At 47.7% G+C, this 21,754-nt stretch overlaps 1 protein-coding gene across 7 annotated transcripts in view; it reads right to left on the bottom strand.

Moving 5' to 3' along the window:
• The window catches only part of LOC148507812 (mitochondrial ornithine transporter 1-like), a 119,649-nt gene that overhangs the window by 35,501 nt on the left and 62,394 nt on the right, over positions 1-21,754 (bottom strand). For 3 of the 7 annotated variants that reach the window (XM_088445477.1, XM_088445475.1, XM_088445478.1), the window contains one exon: positions 6,678-6,753. The exons of 2 other annotated variants lie outside the window; for them this stretch is intronic. In XM_088445477.1, the coding sequence (XP_088301603.1) occupies positions 6,678-6,747 (70 nt within the window). In that variant the 5' untranslated portion in view covers positions 6,748-6,753. Of the gene's footprint in view, positions 1-6,677; positions 6,754-21,342; positions 21,410-21,754 lie in introns of those variants that run through there. 2 more of the 7 variants (XM_088445474.1, XM_088445481.1) reach the window with 2 other exon arrangements.

Below are 21,754 nucleotides of genomic sequence, written 5' to 3'. Positions count from 1 at the left end.
AGGCTGACAGTGCTGACAGGAAAAAGATCCCTTGGAAAGTCAGGACCCTAAAAAAAATCGTGTCCCCCTCCTGAGGGACAACCAGCCCTGGGCATGGTTAATTGTAATGAAAGATTTAGGGGCTTATTCATCATCACTTAATTGTCACAAAAGCAGGTGAAAAAGCACATTGTCACCTGCAATTGTGAAAATTAAGTATTCAGGCCATTCATTAATTAGGTAAAGTAGGAGATATCACAGATATCTCCTACTTACCTTCTGTTTGCGGAATGGTTCGCTGTCCCCATACATTAGTATCACTGATATCTCCTACTTACCTTTCTCTAGCGCAGTGGTTCTCAAACTCGGTCCTCAGGACCCCACAGAGTTCACTTTTTCCATGTCACCCAGCAGGTGCACAGGTGTATTCATTACTCACTGACACGTTTTAAAAGATCCACAGGTGCAGCTAACTGTTTCACTAGTAATTATGTGAGGAGACCTGCAAAACATGCACTGTTTGGGGTCCTGAGGACCGAGTTTGAGAACCTGTGCTCTAGTGGATTGGCCCGCTGTCCCCATACACTTGTATCACAGATATCTCCTGCCTACCTTTCTGTAGCGGAATGGCCCGCTGTCCCCATACACTAGTATCACTGATATTTCCTACTTACCTTTCTCTGGCGGAATGGCCCGCTGTCCCCATACACTAGTATCACAGATATCTCCTACTTACCTTCTGTTTGCGGAATGGCTCGCTGTCCCCATACAGTAGTATCACAGATATCTTCTGCTTCCCTTCTGTTTGCGGATTGGCCCGCTGTCCCCATACACTAGTATCACAGATATCTCCTGCTTACCTTTCTCTAGCGGATTGGCCCGCTGTCCCCATACACTAGTATCACTGATATCTCCTACTTACCTTCCTCTTGTGGAATGGCTCTCTGTCCCCATACACTAGTATCACAGATATCTCCTACTTACCTTCTGTTTGCGGAATGGCCCACTGTCCCCATACACTAGTATGGGACAGAATAGATCAAGCTCCGAAAAGATTATATTTTCGGAGCTTGACTGCGGGAGCATTCGCCATCTTCAGATGGCGAATACCCCCGCTTATGGATCGGTACCGGCTCTTCCCTATGGGAAGAGGGTACGGGGTTGCGAGAAGGGATCCTTTTGGATCCCTCCGCCCCTGTCCGGCTCCTTCCGCCGGACGTCGGGGCTCTTGTGCGCATGCGTGAACTGTAGGTCGCGCATGCGCACCGCCGTCACTGCTCCGACAGGAGCAGTGAAAAGATTCACTGCTCTGAAAAGGAGCAGTGAAGGCGCTCGTGGGGGCAGCTGATTTCACATCAGCTGCCACCGCGCCGGAGCAACGATGAATTGCTCTGGTGGCCGCGGCAAGTTAGAGTGTTAATTATAGGGATCCGTTCGGACCCCGATAATTAACATCATGAATAGGCCCCTTAATATTGTTCTTTGCAGGCAGCCTACAGGTCCCAGCAAACCTGAAACTTTTAACAGTTTTGATGGAGTGACCCAGTCAGACTGTGCTGCAGCTCTGCTGCACAGGAGGGGTAACCGCATATTTTGTAGGTCCCCACTTCACAAGGGATTTCATCCCTGGGCTGACCAGTTTGCGGCTGGATAAGGTTATGGCAGGAAGACCCCACGTTGTGTCTCTTTTCTATAAGGTGATTCTCTGTGTGACACACGAGAACATACATTCAAGTACGTGTTCTGTTTCTACATTTTTATTCTGGTGTCCAGGTCTTAAATACTTTATTGGCAGAAAATATACACCAGAACAAATTTCACTGCAGTAAAACTTTCCTTCTGGAACCCATGCATCATGCACAGTTTTAAAAAATTCCAGGTAGTATGCCTATTGTTAGTCCTTCCTGATGAAGATGCCCATGATGAACACCTAGGGAGCGTGGAAGAGAACGTAATACAGCCAAAAAATAGGAAGTCTGCTGCTAGTGCCAGTAGCCCTGGAGTCTGGACTATCATTTTCTTGTCATCCATGATAATTTTTTTAATTTATTTATTAATATAAATTATATTATGCAGAGAGTTTTGGGTTATTCATATCAGTCTTAGCTGTCATTAACATTACAATGTAAATTCCTTTAAAAGCTATGGGGTAAAAACAATTTTTGTTGCCTTAAACATAGCAGAAATGTAATAACAGCTAGTAAACTGTTAAATGCTGGTGAAAACTAAAACATATATTTACAAACATCAAATTCTAAAACTGTTCAAAACTTTCTATGCAAAAAAAGTAAGAAAAGGTAAATATTTTATGTGTTGTATGTTATATATGATGTTAGAACGTAGAAGGTCAAAAACTTGGTAGATCACACATGTCTGATGGATCAAATATGGCAACTTAGTGTCATAAGGGAAAGGAGGTTGCAAACTGGGTGTCATATTATGAATTAGCCACATGGGCCTCATTGCTGTTAAGGGATAAGGCTGGATGCCAACTTATTATTGTAATCGTTGCCATCTCCTGAGAGGTGTTTACCAAAAAACAGCGAATACTTTTTAGCTCTGACCTCCAGAGCACTGCTCTCTAGCGGGAAGCCAAATAGGTGGGAGCCCCTGTTCCACCATCTGACACTCCTCTTTCTCCATAATGTAATCAGGGACATCTAGATCTTCTTTCTGTATCCTACTTACACTTTTTGGACATGAAGTCCATAATGGATGATTTGGAAAAAGAAGGTTAAGGCAACAGATGGAGATGGTCATCATCAAGACATGGCCCCCTCCAATGGACGTAGTCTGGGAGGTATGGGTTTTCATGCTGGCAGTGGAATAACAAAGGCCTCCATGTTGTCTGTCCTCACCATTCAGTTTGCGGTTCAGGAAGGAATAAAACCGACCACAGAATCACAAGAGGCCTGAGGACAGGAGCGGAGCAGGTACATGTCCTTAGTGCATTTAGGGCCTGATTCAGAGATGTACGCAAATCCAATCGCGACTGTGTCTTTGTATGCAGTGACTGTGGGACAATATTAAATTTCGCAGCCACCAGGATTTGTACTGAGAGCCCACGGGCGGCTTTGCAAATTAATCGGACTGTGTGCCAAGACACAGCATCTGACACAGACCAGTAGATTATCAGAGTTCTGAGTAACCCTATGGTTGCACAGAATGGCTGGTGGAGCGGAGATGCAGGATTCTTTGCAACTGCGCATTGGATCGAAGTCGCAGGCTGAGACACGTCCCGAAAATGGTCACGGCACTCCTGTGTTTGAGCTGCTACCCCCCTCCCCCTGTTGCTGCCCACAAATAGTCCCTGCCTGTCAATCATTTTGCAAATAAATCCTCAGTGTGAGCGACAATAGTAATCCATCGTGACGCATGCACTGTGCGGCTCAGACACATGGAAAGTAATTAAAACTTCAACCATTTGCAAAAACATCCACATTGTATCCGACTCTGAATCAGGCCCTTGAGCCAGATGAAATCCGTGAATTCCCATACAGACTCCGGACAGATAAATTATTTGCTTGTGATGATCTTTGGTAATTCCTGACAAAGGTATTGTGGGTGTTATAGCCACTGTGAATTTAAGGCTGTAACTTTGAACTGCTTTATAGTAACCATGGGAATGAATTCTTTCCACACTGCAGAACATGATTACATTTCAGAACCTAGAGCATACCTGCCTACCCTCCCGCATTCCGCGGGAGTCTCCCGCTATGGGCTGGGAGCTCCCACTACCCCGGAAAGAATGAAGAATCCCCCGGATTTCCACACTGCCCAGTTTAACTACATACTGCGCATGCGCAAGTCTGCTGTAGCGGGAACGGGTCCCAGGCATGAGGACGTCACAACGTGTGATGTCATTTCATGTAATACGATGGGCCGGCCACTGCGGGGTTGCTAGTAGCGGTGGCAGACTAGCCCTGCCCCTGTGACTTACTATCATTCAGTGAGTCACTGCCCTCCGAATCTGCATGATGGCAGCAGCGGTAGCGTCTCTCCTCCCCAGCAGCCAGCCCAAGCCCCTCCTGCCCACCATCTTATTAAAAATAAATGTAAGTAGAGAGCGTGCTGGGCAGTAGGGCATATTTCCCACTGGCTGGTACACTGTGAAAGATATGGGGCTACGACTAGGAGTCAGGCAGAGGACGCTCCCCAACCGCGATTGCAGCAGCCAAACAACATTCTCTGCCTGCCTCCCAGGGTCCTGCCATTTCCACATTCCTCCTGACATGCAGCGTTACAGGGCCAGGCTGCTAGCATATAGATTGGTGGATGGCGCTGGCCATCCACCAATCACAGTTATAGGAGCATCTAAACGTTGATTGGTGGATAGCTGGAGCTATCCACCTATTAGTGAAAGCTGCAGTGCAGGCAGCCACATTGAATGGATGAATGCCGGAGTCAGAGAGAGGAGGGAGGAGTCAGACCACAGCAGCAGCAGAAGGATGGTGAGTACTGAGGTCTCATTTAAAATGTGATTTTCAATCAGTTTTAAAAGCACTTGTAACATGATTTTAATTGAGGGTGAAAGGGGAGGTGTGGCAGGTAAGGGAAGGACACTGCTGGGACATGCTAATAGGTGAGGGGCATGGGGGGGACACTGCTAGGACATGCTATTACTTGGGGGGGTTGTCAGGCATGGGGGGGCACTGCTGTGATATGCTGTTAGTTGGGGGGGTTGTCAGGTATGAGGGGGGACACTGCTGTGACATGCTATTACTTGGGGGGGGTTGTCAGGTATGGGGGGCACTGCTGGGACATGCTATTAGGTGAGGGAGAAGGGGGGTTGTCAGGTATGAGTGGGGGGGCAGTGCTGGGACATGCTATTAGTTAAGGGAGAAGGGTCTGGGGGCAGTTCTGGGATAAGATTTTAATTGAGGGAGTTGTCAAGTTTGAGCTGATTATAGAGTACATTGAGTAGAGTACATTGATTGTGAGGACTAGGGTAGGTTTCCAGTTGAGGGAGGGGGTTTGTCATGTGTGGGGTATGATCATAATTGAGGGAGGCTGATGTGGGGTCTGATTTGAAACTGAGTAGGAAGGGGATGTCAGATCTGGAAACTGAGTTTTAATGAGGAGGGGATGGGGCATGTGTCAGATTTGCAATGACTTAGGCGATACTTCCATTTACCAGGACCCCTTTTCATATGCTGTTATTCTTCTGACTTTGGGTAGGTACACCCGGGTTACTGGTTGTGTATAAACTGCTGTAAAGGTGCCTACACACATGGCGATATTTTACCCGATCTGGCCGATTCCTACGCATTGAAGCGACAGATCGCGTAAAATATGCCCAATTCATGAGTCCCCACTCACGATGCGATGCGCGTCCCCACAGGTCACACATCGCATCTTCAGATCTGCCGTGCTGTAGGGCAGATCTGACAATCTCAAGGCACGATGCACTGGATAGTTTAGGAGGTACGATAGATCGTGTGTCACATTGGCAGCTTTTTCAGACCAAATTGTTCCCACGACTGCCGAGGAGCTCCCGGGGAGAGTTCAGGGGGAAATCGTACACTTCGTGGGATTGTGAGCACATCGCTATGTGTGTAGGCACCTTTAGATAGCAGGTGTAAAGCTGGGTACACACTAGACGATTTTTTAAACGATTTGTCATTTTCCGACAGATCAGAACGGCAAATTGTTCAAATCGTTTATGTACTATGCGCATAAGGGTGTCATCCTTTGCATCTTCAGACATGCGGTACATGCGTCAACTATTTCCCGCAAATCGTGCAGTGTGTACACACTAACGGACAGCCAGGAAATATGATAACTTTATATACTGTAGTTAACGATCTAAAGACCGAACAATGCAAGATATATAGTTTGGTCGTTTTGAAGATGGCTCAGTGTGTATGCACTCTTGTTTGTCTCTCAGAATGCTCAGTTCAAGGGAAATCGGGATGTCCATCACATCGTTTGCACATCGTCTAATGTGTACCCAGCTGTTTTTATTGTTGAGTACTTAGACTATAGGCTTATATGATTTGATACCAGTTGATGTATATACTGTAGCAGAGTTGTGGTTGGAACCTATTGCAAACACATTCTTATATGCTTATGACTTTAATATTCCTGATGTATAAATTCCAGGTTTTTATATGTCCTTAGTTACAACCCATACACACACCTGCTCTGGCAGCATGCTGCTCATATTACTATAGGTTTCAACTTCCACTACAGGACACTCCCCATAGTGGCAATAGATATGCCCATAGGTGGAGCTAGCCACACCCTTTGGGTGGAACCGTTCACGCCCACTTGGCGGCGCACTGCGCATTCTACTACCATCTGCAATTTCCCTGAAAGTAGTTTTCAAAAGTAGGCAAGTATGACCTAGAGCAAACCTGACCAATCTGTGGCTTTCCAGCTTTTGTGAAACTACAAGTACCAGCATGCTTTACCTTGCTTAAATTATACTATTATTCAATACTTTTATCAATAAGTTCCATTCTATGTATGCTGGGTGCTAATAATTACTTTGAGCCATTCATCTAATCAGCCAATGAAACAGACGGAGATTAAAACTTTTACTGTTGGTTTGTATTACTTGGTCAATGTCTGTAATACTAGGTAACGTCTAGCAACTTGTGCAATTTTACACAAGGGGTTGGCACCTTATAAATAGAGGATAATATAAATAATAAAAGACAATTTCACAGCTCTGCTGATGACAAAGTACCACTTACCCATTGCTCCAGACGTCATGTTAATCAGAACCTGAATGAAGTGAGTGGGATGTCTTTGATCAGGTGACATATCAGCCTGTAGTGAGAGGACAGCTAGTTTCAGAGAGGCTGTCAGCATACTGACTATCTAATACATACATTCTAAATATCTACATCTCATACATATACATATGTAAAAATATATATAGTGAGATATATTCTTAACTATACTATAATTATTTTTTATATGCAAGAGTATGGTCTTGCCTAATCTTTAACAATTTGTTCATCAGTTCTATGGGCTTAATGTGCCATCCTCCATTCACCTACATTTTTATCATGATCCATTACTTTTCACCTGATCACCGTTTCTTTCCCTTGCTATCTACTCTAGATCAGCATTTTGTTTAAATCTTTTTTTCTTTTATATCTTTCCATTCACAATCAATAAAAAATTAAACTAAATTTATTTCATACTGAACCTGAATACTGGGGATAGGGTAAAAATCAATGTAATTATACTTATCTACATACTGTATGTTTTAATAAAAGATAAACGAAATGACTGTATAGGAGTGGAGAGGATTAAACCTCCTAGGATGGGGGCGGACCAGTGTGGGGAATCATGTGATAATTAGGGCCTATGGGTTCTTAGGATTGTAGGTGGTAGCAGGGATATTAGAGTTTGTTGGAGGCGGAGTCAGCCTCTTTTGTTCCTGTCTTCAGAGTTAGTAAGTGTTTTTACTGAGCTCTGTGTTGCTGGGCAGTTTATATCATAGTCCTACTTCTGTAACCTCCCCCCATTTGCCTGTGTTTCTTTCTTTCTTTAATTCCACATCCTATCTCTATCGTGTTAAAAGAATATCCTGTGCTCCCTATTTTTGTGACCCTGATTTCCTTGCCCCAAAATTACAACCCCCCCCAATTGTGTCATGCCCCGCCCCAGGCACGCAGCGCGGACCCCCGCCCATTACCGGGTATCGAAGGCTAACGCTGGCGCCATAGTGGAAGCTCTTGATCGGCAGGATGGTACTGCGGTGGCCAGTGGGGAGTCCCCGGCGCCACTGCGGCGGCAAAGCTTAGGCGCGGCTGCGCTGTGCAGCCGTGAGCGGGGGTCATGTGCGGCGGCTCAGAGCCGCCGCGAGCAGCCTGAAGAGACCCCGTGGGCGGGCAGAGCCGCCGCAATGAGGCCGGCGACTGCTCGCCCCCAGAGGTTAGGCGCAGCGGCTCAGAGCCGTCGCGAGCAGCAGTTCGTGAGCCCGCGGGAGGGCAGAGCTACCGCAGGGAGGTCAGCGGATGCACGCTCCACGCGGGTGTAGAGCCCACAGGGGCGCGCACGCTCCTATAGAGGTGTAGGGAGTAGGGCTAGTGCCCGGATGGGCAGCGGGGATCATCCCCGCAGTTCAGGTAGTGAGGGAGGTGAGAGACCTGGCCCTGTCAGTAGTGTAAGGGCTAGGTCAGGCAGGGAGGCTGGCGGCCATTACAGGGCAGTAGGAGCAGGCGTAGGAGGGGAGGGGCTAGGAGACAATATGGAGGATGATTGGCAGGCTGTGCACAGCTCTGATGGCAGCAGCCTGTCAGGTCCTGTTGTACAGCCAGAATCCACTGCTGCTGGTCAGCGCTCAGCGTGTAGGGGCGGGAGAAGCATTCCTGCGGTTGCAGTTTCCGGCTCGGTGGATATGCAGTCCAGTAGTGGGCTTCCTAGTCAGGCTTTCGACCCTGCAGCATTCGCGGCCATGATGTCATCTATGGCATCTGCTCCCATGGTGGCGGCATTGGGTCCTAACTATGCAGCTAGTGCGGGGGTAGATCAAGGGCAGCGTTCCGTTCTTGCTAATCTGGGGCCTGCTGTAAATCAGTTCATGCAGGCTTGCAGGGCTATGGGTGCCGCTGCTGCTCAGTTGGCAGCTGGTCCGGGGATGTCTGCGGCGCCTACTGCTGTGTATTCTCCTGCCGTGTTTGCTGGGTCCGGGGTTTCGGCCCTGGGGCCAGCTTTACTGTCTTTTTCAGATGCTGTTGATGGCGGGACTATGGAGCAGGATTACAGCGTCGAGGAGGCGTCATCATCGGCAGCTTCCGGGGGTGACAAGGCTGGGTCGTCAGGTGTGACCTCAGAGGTTTTTTGATGATGATATTTCTGATTCTGCCTCCTCTTTCTCCTCTGTTTCGGACTTGTCGTCGTCCTCTTCCTCCTTGGTTTCTTCAGCCAGCAGCGCGATGAAGGCGCGGAAGAGGGCTGCTAGATATGCACGACGAGAGGCGGCAAGGCGCGATAAGAGGGCAAAACGGTGGCGTAAGGGGAATAGTTTGCGTAAGTCCAGGTAGCGCCAGGGTCAGCCAGGTGTGGTGTATTGCGACAATACAGCGGTTTTGTATGGTTTGCGTGCTTGTTGCAAGAAGAAAATTAGGAAGGGCGATTACGTGGCCATGTTTATCTTAACTGAGCAAGCCAAAAAAGATTTTAAAGCAGCTAAGCTTAAAGGTGGTGTGGGGGTGGAAGCTTTTCGCTCTTATGATAACTGGCTGGCTGGGTTTTGCGTATTCGCAGCATGCTACCTGAAAGACCGCCCAGGGGAGCACCTGAACGTAATGCGGTATATCCACCTGATTCATGGGATGGAGCGTAAGTCCAGGGGCAACGCCTGGAGGACCTTTGATGGGGAGTTTAGGTGCAAGCAGGACGGATCCAAACGCTTAGATTTCGGGTGCAAGGATGTGGAAGTGTGGCTTGATGTCACGCAACTACCAAAAGGTGGAGCGGAGGATTCTCGGGTAGGCGGGGATACTCATAAGGGGGGGTCTGGGGCGTGGCGCCCAAGTTCTGATCCCTCCCCGGGGCGTCGACAGACGGGCCCCGGTCGGCTTTCTGCGCAGACGCCTTTTAAAGGTAAATGTTTTGCCTTTAATAATGCCTCCTGTTCCCAGGGCCAACGGTGTCGTTTTCGACACCTTTGCTTGCGTTGCAACGGATCGCACCCCGCCTCTAATTGCTTCAGGTTGTCAGCCCAACAGGGATCCAAGTCGGGAGGAGGAGCTATTCCCAAAGCGGGAGGTAGCACAGGCGCTAAATAGGGCCCCAACACCTATCCGTTTGGATGCTATGTCCAGGTGGCTAGGGTGGTACCCTAATAGACAGGACGCTGAATTTTCGTTTTTTGGGTTCGAGTTGGGTTTTCATTTACCCGTTATAGGCAAAGTTCGAGTCTGTTCACCTAGGAATTTACAATCTGCTCGAGTTTTTCCTGAAGTCCTTCAGGCAAAGATCGAGAAAGAAGTTCAGTTACGACGGATGGCGGGTCCCTTTACACATCCTCCAGTGGGGAATCTGATTCTTTCCCCGGTGGGGGTGGTGCCCAAGAATACTCCAGGAAAATTTCAGCTGATCCGGCATCTGTCTTATCCATCGGGGTCCTCGGTTAATGAAGCTATACCTCCTGAATACTGTTCAGTGAGGTATCAGTCTTTTGATGATGCTTTCAGTATCATTAGAGCATATGGATGCGGGGCCCTCATGGCTAAGATGGATGTTGAATCAGCCTTTCGTTTGCTCCCTTTGCGACCTGAATCGTTTAGGTTCAGGGGTTTTCACATTCGGGGGGAATACTTCATAGACAAGTGCTTGCCTATGGGGTGTTCGATTTCCTGCGCATTTTTTGAAAATTTAGCACCTTCCTTCATTGGTGCGTGGATTTTTCTTGTGGGGATCATGGGATAGCGATGACTTCCTCTGCGTGGGGCCCGCTGGTTCAGAGCGTTGTAACGAGCTACTTGGTTCCATGAGAGCGCTGTTTTTTCTTTTTTCTTGTACCAATGGCAGACGAGAAGACAGAGGGTCCCCTCTCGTGTTTGTCGTTTTTTAGGTATCAGGATTGATACCTTGTCCGGCTCCTGTCGTCTTCCGTGCGATAAAGTTGACAAATTGCGAAAATCCATTTCAGCGTGTTTGGTTGCGCGTAAAATTTGTCTTCGGCGGGCCCAATCGCTTTTGGGTTGTATGAACTTTGCCATACTCATTGGTATAACTCTACAGGCACTTTGCCGAAAGCTAGAGAGGGCCACGGCGGGGGTTTCCAGACCGCACCATTTGATCGGTTTATCATCAAAAATAAAAAGAGACCTGAAAGTTTGGGTTTCCTTTCTGGCGAATTTTACTGGGGTCAGGGTCTGGTATCCCCTCTTGTGGACAATGTGGATTTGCAGCTTTTTACTGACGCAGCAGGATCTTCGAGGTTCGGTTGCTACCTGAAAGGATCCTGGTGCATCGCAACTTGGCCGGAGGAGTGGGTTCATACAGGTTTGACAAGAGATATGCTGCTCTTAGACTTGTTCCCAATAATGGTGGCCTTGGAGGTCTGGGGCGAGCGCATCTGCAATCGCAGCATTTTGTTCAGATGTGACAATCTGGGCGTGGTGCATGCAATAAATGGTCAGAGAGCAAAGTTTTTGCGGGTTTTGCGTGTGAGAGTGGGAAGTTTTTTCCCGTGGACAAGGCCTCGGTGGTAAGGGTCAGCATCAATTGATGCTTTCTTTTATTTGGCAGCTGTACGTATCTGGCAGGTCAAGAGCAGTAATCTCACGGTATCTGGCAGGTATTTCGTTTTCTCTAAATTGAAGGGAATCCCTGACCTTACAAGGAGTTTTGTCATCACAAAGGCATTGAAAGGATGGGCGCGCGCTGAGCCAGTTACCCCCGATAAAAGACGGCCCATAGACATTTCCTTGTCACCGTCCATCCTAGGAGCAGTTGAGAACGTGGCGGTTTCCGGTTTCGAAACGCTTTTGTTTGAGTTAGCTTTCTCCATGGCTTTTCATGGTGCTTTCCGGGTGTCAGAATTAGTTGCTCCCTCCAAATGGAGGGATTCAACTATGCTTAGTTCGGATGTGAAGGTGGGTGAGAGGTCCATGCTGTGCAGATTGCGTCTTTTCTAAGACTGATCAGCTAGGCAGGGGTCGCTGGATAACATTGGTCCCCTCGGCGGATGGTCGAATTTGTCCGGTCGGCTTGGCCACTCGTTATGCATCGGTTAGACCTTCAGCGGAGGACTCATGGCTGATGCATTGCGATGGGCTTCCACTGACAAAATTTCAGTTTAGCTGGATGCTGCGGCGATGTCTTTGCAGCGTGGGCCTCTCACCAGGGCAATTCGGCACGCAGTCGTTTCGAATCGGTGCTGCCGCTTCCGCTGCGGGATTTTCCCGAGTCAGAGATTCAGGCTTTGGGCAGGTGGAAATCTGCCAGTGATAAGCGTTACATTTGGCCAAATCATTGAGGTTTAATGTCGGGCATGCATGTTACATATGGTTTGTTATGTGTTTACGAAATGTCATTGGTCCTGGTCTTGTCTGTTCTTACCTTGTCTTTCCTACTCGGGGATTAGCTACTCACCATTGATTTCAGTGGGAGTCTGGAGAGTTTTGCTGATTTTTTTTACCTGATCTGACGGACTTAATTCGACTATTTGATTCACTATGATAATTATATGTCCCTCAGCAGGTTTTACATTTTCTCTCCGGTCGAGTTCATTTGTGTTATCCCTATGGCGGTGGTGGATGATTTGGGTCAGATTATGATGGCTTGGCCATCTTGCAAAATAGTCTGGGCTTTCATGTTCCCTAGATTGTTGGCGTGGTGTGGTTGACGGCAGAGCCATTGATAAAGCTCGGAAAAAAGTGAACTTGGCTGTTTCAAAATATGTGTTGAGAAATGGCGGGGCGGTGGTCAAACATCCTAGGATTAAATTTAGGTATACTTACCTTTTTCGGTCTGACGGGGTACACTTAGCTAAGGAAGGTTAGGTTCTTTTTCTTGAGGATCTGTTTGAGGTTGTGGTTTCTGTGCGTTAGTTCTATGGTGGCGGTGCAAGGTTTCTGTTAGCAGAACCTTGCTTTTGGCGGGAAAGAACGGCAGGTTACCTATTAGCACTGTGAATATTGGTTTACTTTTTGTTTCGCTCACCTTCGTTGACTGTTAAAGTCTGCTGGACCACCCCGCCGGGGGCAGCATCATCACCTTTCCGGGTGGGTAGTCAAGGTAGAAGGCTTGAGTGTATGTGTTGTGGTTGGAGTGTTTATAGTGTTAGGCTTGGGCTGTTAGCCGTTCTTTCTTTGCCACCATATTTAAATTCATTTAATTAATTTTAGTAATTAATTCATTATCTGTTAATTAAATAAAATAGCTAACAATTCTGCCAAATACAAGTCTCTGTGTCTTTATTTCAATTGAGTATGTTTTATTGTCAATGATTCCCGCACTGGTCAATCCTCAGACGATGGGAGGTTTACTACTACCGTTCTTACAGATTTTTGCAACATCCTTGTCATTAGTTGGAGGTCCATTCCATCTGTAAGATAATCTTGAACATCTGAATTACCTCCACTTTCTTGTTATTTTGCATTTGTAAGTCATTATTTCGCCTTAATCTGGTCTTAGATTTACTGGTACATGAAGAATATTCTAAATACTAGACAAACACCTGACAGCCTGGTTGGAAAACAAACAGGCTGAAATCTTACATTCACCCCAAGTCAATAGAAACACACAACCAAGTTCATTTTACTTATTTGAAAGAAACTATCACCATCAGGGCTTTGTACAAAAGTAAAATATCAAGCTGATACTTGTGACACTTGCTTTTTATGTCATGAAAAGCTGTAAAATATTATTATTATTATTAGTGCTGGTGAGATTACAAATTGTGTGATCTATAAAATAAGCTAAAAGTTAACTTTTACAATTTTTAAATATCCATCTCATCCCTACAGACCATAGTACAACTCTTAGCTGACGATAAACACTAGAATCGGAACATGTAGGTAGAAGATTAAATTTAAAACAGAATGGTCACATCCAGAGCCGGCCCTAGGCATAGGCATTCTAGGCAAATGCCTAAGGGGCATCCAGCGGCTCAGTACTGTTAGCGGTGCTATGCACTGGGTCCCGCGGCAATTAAAGGGCCTGCAGCCGGCAGTACTATTGATGAGTCACACACTGACTCATTACCGTACTCTGCGCTGCGGCTGGCCTCGGGCAGTCTTGACTGTGGCTCCTTCTTATCCTCGCTCTGACCAGGCTGTCACTATGGCTGAGACCACCCCCGAGTCCCCATCCCCTCCTGTCTATACTACATACACGCCCACTCGTTTCCCTGCCTGAGACCACGCCCCCTAACCTCGGGTCTCCGCCCCCTGTCTATTCTACATGCACACTGCTTTCCCTACCAGAGACCCCACCCCCTAACCCTAGGTCTCCGCCCCTTCCTCTCCAGCCTCTTCTCTGTCATCATCTCACAAGCTCTTCTATTTCCTCTCCTCCTGTGCCATGGAGCCCAGCCCCAGCAGGGACCACACATCCTCTTTTAAGACAGATAAGTGCCAGTATCATCTAGGGGTATGGTCATGGTGTATTAATGTAGTGTGTGTGTGTGTGTGTGTGTGGGTATATTCATTTTATGTGTATGTGTGTAAGGGGTCTGTTTTATAAGTTATGTGTGGGTCACGGATCACTGTTCTGTGTTTTATGGTGCTCACTGCTGCGCACTCTGCACTATATGGCTCACTGTGATGCACTCTGCATTATATGTCCCTCACTGTGACACTCTCTGCATTATATTTCCCCACTGTGACACTCTCTGCATTATATGGCCCTCACTGTGACGCACTCTGCATTATATTTCCCTCACTGTGACGCTCTCTGCATTATATGTCCCTCACTGTGACGCACTCTGCATTATATGTCCCTCACTGTGACGCACTCTGCATTATATGGCCCTCACTGTGACGCTCTCTGCATTATATGGCCCTCACTGTGACGCTCTCTGCATTATATGGCCCTCACTGTGACGCTCTCTGCATTATATGGCCCTCACTGTGACGCTCTCTGCATTATATGGCCCTCACTGTGACGCTCTCTGCATTATATGGCCCTCACTGTGACGCTCTCTGCATTATATGGCCCTCACTGTGACGCTCTCTGCATTATATGGCCCTCACTGTGACGCTCTCTGCATTATATGGCCCTCACTGTGACGCTCTCTGCATTATATGGCCCTCACTGTGACGCTCTCTGCATTATATGGCCCTCACTGTGATGCTCTCTGCATTATATGGCCCTCACTGCGACGCACTCTGCATTATATGGCCCTCACTGCGAGGCACTCTGCATTATATGGCCCTCACTGCGACGCACTCTGCATTATATGGCTCTCACTGTAACGCATTCTGCATTATATGGCCCTTACTGTGACGCACTCTGCATTATATGGCTCTCATTGTGACACTCTCTGTCTTTATATGGCTCTCACTGTGACGCACTCTGCATTATATGACCCTCACTGTAACGCACTCTGCATTATATGAATGAGGGCTGCTGACAGCTGAATAAAGGGTGCATAATGAGGTAAGTGGAGCTATTCTGGATGTGGGGTGCTGGATGAGGCATGGGGTGCTATGAGATGGGCAGCAACTGGATCAGTGTGTGCACTGTATGTGTGTACATGTAGCTATATATGTATCTATAGAGAGAGTGAGAGAGATGTACTAGATACATAAAATGGGGGCAAATGAATCACAATTTTATGTCCTCTGCCAGACTCCTAAAGAAAGGAAGAGTATGTATGAAGAGGTGGGGGAGAGTGTCTGCAGAGTGTAGTGTGGTGCGATTATCTGCTAGGGGGCACCATCCAAAATCTTGCCTAGGGCACCAAATTGGTTAGGGCCGGCTCTGGTCACATCCCTTACATCCAGGCGGTGCCATTTGCTGTATAGCAGGGCTAACCTGAGGCATTAGGCCTGTGGTTATCCTGCTCCAAAGTCTGTTACCCCCTTTTGGAAGACCGCAAGTCCATTTAGACTCTGCCAAATAAGCAAATGACAATAACAAGTGGCAAGAGTGTGTCCACACCCAGTCTTTGACCAACTGGACCACGAGGGAATAGGCACTATTGTACACTGACAATAAGGGAAGGGGCTCTGTATTATTCTCTAGTCATCTGGCGTTTAAACCATCCACCATATGATGGGTTCTATATTGAAATCTAAACAATGGGAAACAAGCATTATTTCATATTAATCACTAGGCTATGATGAATGGAAACCATCAGGCACTGAAAATGTCTAATGGTGCATACACGGTCAGATTTTCTTTCAGATTTGAACGATAACGATTTTAAAAATCATTCAATCGTTCATATCTGAAAGAAAATCTGACGTTGCCTGCAACGATAAACGATGCGCGTTTGTTTGTCAGATAACGATATCTGACATCTGATGTGTTTGCAGTCAGATCTGATAGATTTCATTCATTTTAATACAGGCTGAAATCCTGTATTACTCCTACCCCAGGAAGAACGCATCCCGGGCAACCATCACTATTCTCCAGCGGGACACTGCAACCACTGACAGTTCACGAATCCCATTAGCACCATTCAGATACCATCAACTGGCAATCTTACTGCTCACCTGCCTAACAAGCTGCACAAACTTACAGTGCTAACGGCACGCTTTCAGTTTTACCAGATCCCCACACACAGGAGGACACTTCTATAGTGTAACCTGCTACAGATTTCTACATGTCCGCTGACTTTCATGTTTACTGCATGGTACTGAGTTGCTGTCAGTTGCTCCTGATTGTTTAATTGAGATTTTTGATGAGGAGAGCCTGCTCCCATCACCATTTGTGTTAACCCATATTAGTTTTTAATTTATTTTCTTTATTCTGTGTTTTGTCATATCATCTTTAGATTATTCTACTTGTGTCATAAAGATACAGTTTATCTTAACAAGAAGATCTGTGTGAATTTAGGTAAATAATAAATTGTGAACAAGGAAATTGGGGAATCTTCATTTAACCACACTTAACTGGCTAATATTCCTTCCAAAAATGTCCCAAAATTGCCCTAGCCCCCTCCCCCCCCTTACATACTACAGGGTGACCAGAATTATCAAATAAATTAAGAATTATGGTAGACCTACCTTTGTCAACTCTATTTCTTTGAAGTCCATAGGATCCACAGGGATACCATGGGGTGTGTGGATGAAGTAATCCAGGCACCAAACAGTTAAGCTTTAGCTCCCAGGATGCACTGGTCCTCCTCCACATATACCCTGCCTCCAGCCACAGGCAGACAGCTTGTAAACAAGCCCAAGGCAGGAGCAGGAAAGAGGAGAAGGAAGAACATTACTCTCAAAAACATTCTCCTAGAAGATGAAGGAATCAGTGATCGAGAGAAAATACCCAATGAGGCCAGGTGCATCAGGGTGGGTGCCCTGTGGATCCTATCGAGTTTGAAGAAATAGAGTAGAGCCATAGCCTCTGGGGTAGCACCATTGAAAGTAAGAGTGCCAAACTCTGTAACAGATGCGGGCTGAGAGAAACCCTTGACTCTTAAGAGGGAATACTCAAGAGCCATGCCTTCAAAGACAGCTGAAGAAGGTCTGGATGCAGGCAAGGGCCCTGTGTCAAGAGGTCCTGCCGTTTAGGAAGTGGAAAGGGAGTGTCTATGGAGAGACTCCATAGGTTGGTGAACCAATGTCACCTGGGCCAGGCTGGGCTATTAGTATTACTGTGCCGCCTTCTTGCTTGAACTTTCGAAGTACCCTCGGGAGGAGGGAGGTTGGAGGAAACAGGTAAGTGAGAGTGAAGTCCCACCCGACTTCACTTGCCTCCCTGATGGTTAAGGTACGCTACCACAGTTGCGTTGTCGGACTGGATCTGGACCAGCCTGCCCCAGAGAAGATCTTGCACCTGAGTAAGTGCACTGTACACTGCTCGAAGCTCTAGAATGTTTATGGGCAGACGAATTTCCTGAGTTGTCCACCGTCCCTGAAAGGTTTGATGACCGATTACTGCACCCCATCCGCAAAGGGTGGCATCTGTCGTGAGAAGTTCCCAATCTGGAATCCAGAAGGGGCGACCCTTGTCCAGATGGAATGTCTGTAGCCACCATGAGAGGGAAAGCCAAACCTCTGGAGGGAGGAGGATTGTCTGGGACCGGATGAGATGATACAGTCCGTTCCACCGGGAGAGAATCAGTTGTTGAAGGGGCCTGGAGTGTAACTGGGCGTATTCCACCATATTGAAGTATTTGATTATAACGGAGGCATGCATGTTAATTTATTTTGTTTATTCTACACTAAAATGGCAGTCATCATTGAGTTTTTAACATACTATGCAAAGTCACACATTTTTAGCGGGTTGGGTATGAAATCCCGGCTGTCGGGATGCCGCTGGTCAGAATACCAACAGCGGCATCCAGACAGCCAGAATCCCGTCACTCATAAGAACGGTTGGTAAGTATTTTCATAATCCCTATCCTCCTTCCCCGATGCTTAACCCTAACCTCCCCCCTAGTGCCTAAACCTAACCTCCCCCTCCCCGTACCCTAAACCTATGACCCCCTCCCCGATGCCTAAATCTGACCTCCCCCCTAGTGCCTCAGGATGCTCCAAGCATCGTCGTCAACACTGACTATTCTGGCCACCTCTTCCGGGAGGGAGCAGCCAGATTGGCATAGCAGGGGGGCATGGCCGGCATAGGGGGGCGCAGCCGGACAGCTTACCAGGCATTTGTGGGCGGAGCGGGGTGTGGCCACGCATCATTTTGGCCCTGCCCCTCACTACGCAATGCCAAGATTACCTGTATTTTGAGGCAGGCGGCCTGATTCAGCATGAATCGCGTCATCATTTCCCTTGTAACTGCGGGGGAGGCGGCTGCCAGGAGCTTGCCATCCTTTCTCTTGGGGCCAAGAGCAGCACCACATTTTCTGGAGGCTTCCAGACGAATCGGGAGGGTAGGCATGTATGATATATATACACACACACACACACACACTGTATGTATATATATATATATATATATATACACACACACATATATATATATATATATATATATATATAGTACTAAAAATTATGGTAGTGGTGAATGCCCATCATCTTTAACCCTGAGCTTCCTATTGGTTCATATGGCCACATCAATCAAATGATATGAAGTACATAGAATCAGCTTTTAATTAATTGCACAACATTGATTGTAAGTCTGCACAGTTAACATACCTCCCAACCTTCACAATTTCAGTAGGACAGTGCTTATTTGAGAGCTGTCAAGATTAGACCTGCATTGTTTGGATTTGCCTTGGAGTCGGCAGGTATGACCCATTTGCGCTGCACAGCATAGCAGAGCAGTGGTAAACAGGTGCCGCATCTTCCTGATACTGGTGCATGCAGCATAGAAATTATAGCAGGGTAACTAGAGAGAAATAAGAGGAAGCCTAGTGCTTTCAGAACTAGACACGCACATAGGACCTGATTCAGAGCCGGACGCAATTAGCGCTCGCTCGTCCAGAAAATAGGGGTGGCTATTCAAATGAACCGTTCGCTCTTTGCGGTCTGTTCACGCCTCTAGGTCTGAACGAGCGAACAAAACTTGCGGTCGTTTTTTGGATAAATACGCCCCCTGGCCGCTCGCATCCTACGTCATGTCCGCTATTTATTAAATTAATCGAGTACATCGACCAGCGTATGAACTGCTCGCTATTCTTGTGGTTGGTTTTTGCTACCACAATCTTGTGAGCAGTTCTGGCTATAAAATAACCCAGTGACGTGGTCAATGACACTGCTGTTTTAATTATGCACACCCATAAAACGCCCGTTTAGACCTTTAAGCACGCCTGCGTTCGGATCTCCACTCCCCGTTTTCAAGCACCTTCCCTTGTTACCACCCACATACGCCTCATTCTGTCACTCAAAATAGCAGGCATTAGCTATTTTGCGAGCACATGAATTTCGACCGCACTGACTGGTTCGCACATGCGTATAACGATCCGTACGCATGCGCAGTTGGGAAAACATCGCTCGGAGCGAACGAGAGGCCGCTTACGAGCGGCTCTGAATCAGGCCCATAGTCCCTATCAGCTTACATCCCCTCTCCCCACAGTGTTGGGAGGTATGAGTTAAGCATGCCTGCAGTAGGGATGGACATTGGTGGGCTGCCCATCAATGGTCACCATCGATGGTTCCATTTGTGATATTCGTTGATGGCACAACACTATCTATGGTGAACCATCGATGGTTTGCACCTCTCGATGACAACCGTTGCCGTGGGGCACAGCGGGCCAATCAGCACTGGGAGCGGGGCTTAGCAGCTCCGTGACATTGGGAACCAGAAAAAAAAAAATCAGTTCCCAGTCTGCAATCGATGGCAGAGAACCATTAGATCTCTGCCATTGATGGCAAAACAATCGTCCATCAGTCGTTAACCATCGATTATTCATAACTATTGATGGTCAATGGCCATCCCTACCTTGCTGCACACTGAAGCACAGGCCTCTTCCAACAACCCTCCCCTTTCCTGGAGACTCTTCTGCCATGCTGCCAACACCCGTTGGGGTCTGGAAATGGTGCCACAAATCAAATTATCAACATTCAGCAAAAACTACATGAATAAAAAGGTAGCCGAGTTTTTGTCATCCTCCATCCCAGCCAAGAATCTCACCTATGCCTAAATGTTGCAGCTAATTATATTCCTGTCTGTCTTGCTTATGAAGCAGTTACATTACACCAGGGAGTAATCTGATTAGAGATTGGCTGTTACTGAAGCAGGAAGTGGAGTGCTCACACTGCTCAGCAATGCACTGGACAGGTTGCTAATGCTGGGCATACACTAATAGATAAAGGTGTGACCGGCAGACATATTATCTGGTAACCTGACACCAGCAGATATTGTAGCCAAATACTATGAGATATTTCACAGTATATGGCCACCAGGGTCGGTTCTAGATCAAGTGGAGCCCAGGGCAAAATGTGTTTTGTTTTTTATTGGCGCCGCCCGCTTCCTCCATAAAACAAAATGAACACCTCTCAGTTTAAGCCTGCACATGGTGCAAGGCATGGCACTGACCCTTCTATACCCCACACTACATTACTGTCCCCTCTATACCCTACATCACCATACCTCCCAACGGTCCCGATTTTTGTGGGACAGTCCCGTTTTTTGGGAGCTGTCCCACTCGTGGGCCGCAGTGTCCCACAGGCGGAGGTTGGTAGGGAGCTCTCTGTCACCGCTGCTGTGCTCATCAGCGCACTCAGCAGTGAAACTTTGCCGTGCACCAAATCCTAACGGTAGATGCTGTGGGCGGCCTGGCAGCTCTGCTGTTGATGTTTTGCCCGGCAATGCCCCCAACTATTGCCTAACAGCATAGTGTTCTGGGTGGGCGCTCTCCGTCACTGCAGCTGTACTTATCAGAGCAGCAGTGAATGCTGTGGGAGACCTAGCAGCTCTGATAGGGCTTGGCACGTCTATCAGCGTAACGCACAATGCAGAAGACCCTCCGCTCGGCCATGCCCCCAACCGTTGCTTGACAGCAAGTGGCAGAGTCTTCTGCTTTACTGGAGCTGGCTGTAAATACTATGCGGTATACTCTCTGGCTCAGTGCTTGAAGTGGGAATTTAGAGGTGGGGGTATGGAGATATGGAGATTGAATCCCCCCCTCCGGCCCCTGCTTCCATATCACCCCACTGTTCTTCTCACCCCCACTGTACTTCTCCCTGCCTACTCCCCTCTCTCGCACCCTGCCCTTCTCACTAAATGATTCCCTCTCTCTTTCACCACCTACAATACTAACTACCTGCTTCCCTCTGTCTGTCCCCTATTCCCTCTTTCAACCCTCCTCTCTCTCTAATTGCTACTGACCTGCATTGCAGGAAAGGAGCCACCAGGAGCATCGGGTCTTCTTGGTTGCTGCAGTTTAATCCAGTGACGCTTCTTAGCCAATGAGAAGCTGCCACTTGGCTGCTTCTCATTGGTTGGCCACCAGCGAGAGCCCTGATAGGCTGGCCACCAGTGAGCCCCCCGATTGGCTGGCCGCCAGCAAGCCCTGCTGATTGGCTGGCCGCCAGCGAGCCCTGCAATTGGCTGGCGGCCAGTGAGCCCTGCAATTGGCTAGCCGCCAGCGAGCCGGCCAGTGCATGCTGCGCCTGTTACCTTACAATGCAGCCGGGACCTAATGCTCTGTCCCGGCTGCTACATGCCAGCGCCTCAGTTGATCGAGATGTGTCCCCTGCGGGACACATCTCTACACATTGCCGCCGCTGTTCCAGCGCTG

Source organism: Taudactylus pleione, unplaced genomic scaffold (genome assembly GCF_031769625.1).
Source record: "Taudactylus pleione unplaced genomic scaffold, aTauple2 ptg000381l, whole genome shotgun sequence".
NCBI lineage: Eukaryota > Metazoa > Chordata > Amphibia > Anura > Myobatrachidae > Taudactylus > Taudactylus pleione.
Note: the sequence above shows the minus strand (reverse complement) of the source record. Positions and strands in the feature narration are given on the sequence as shown.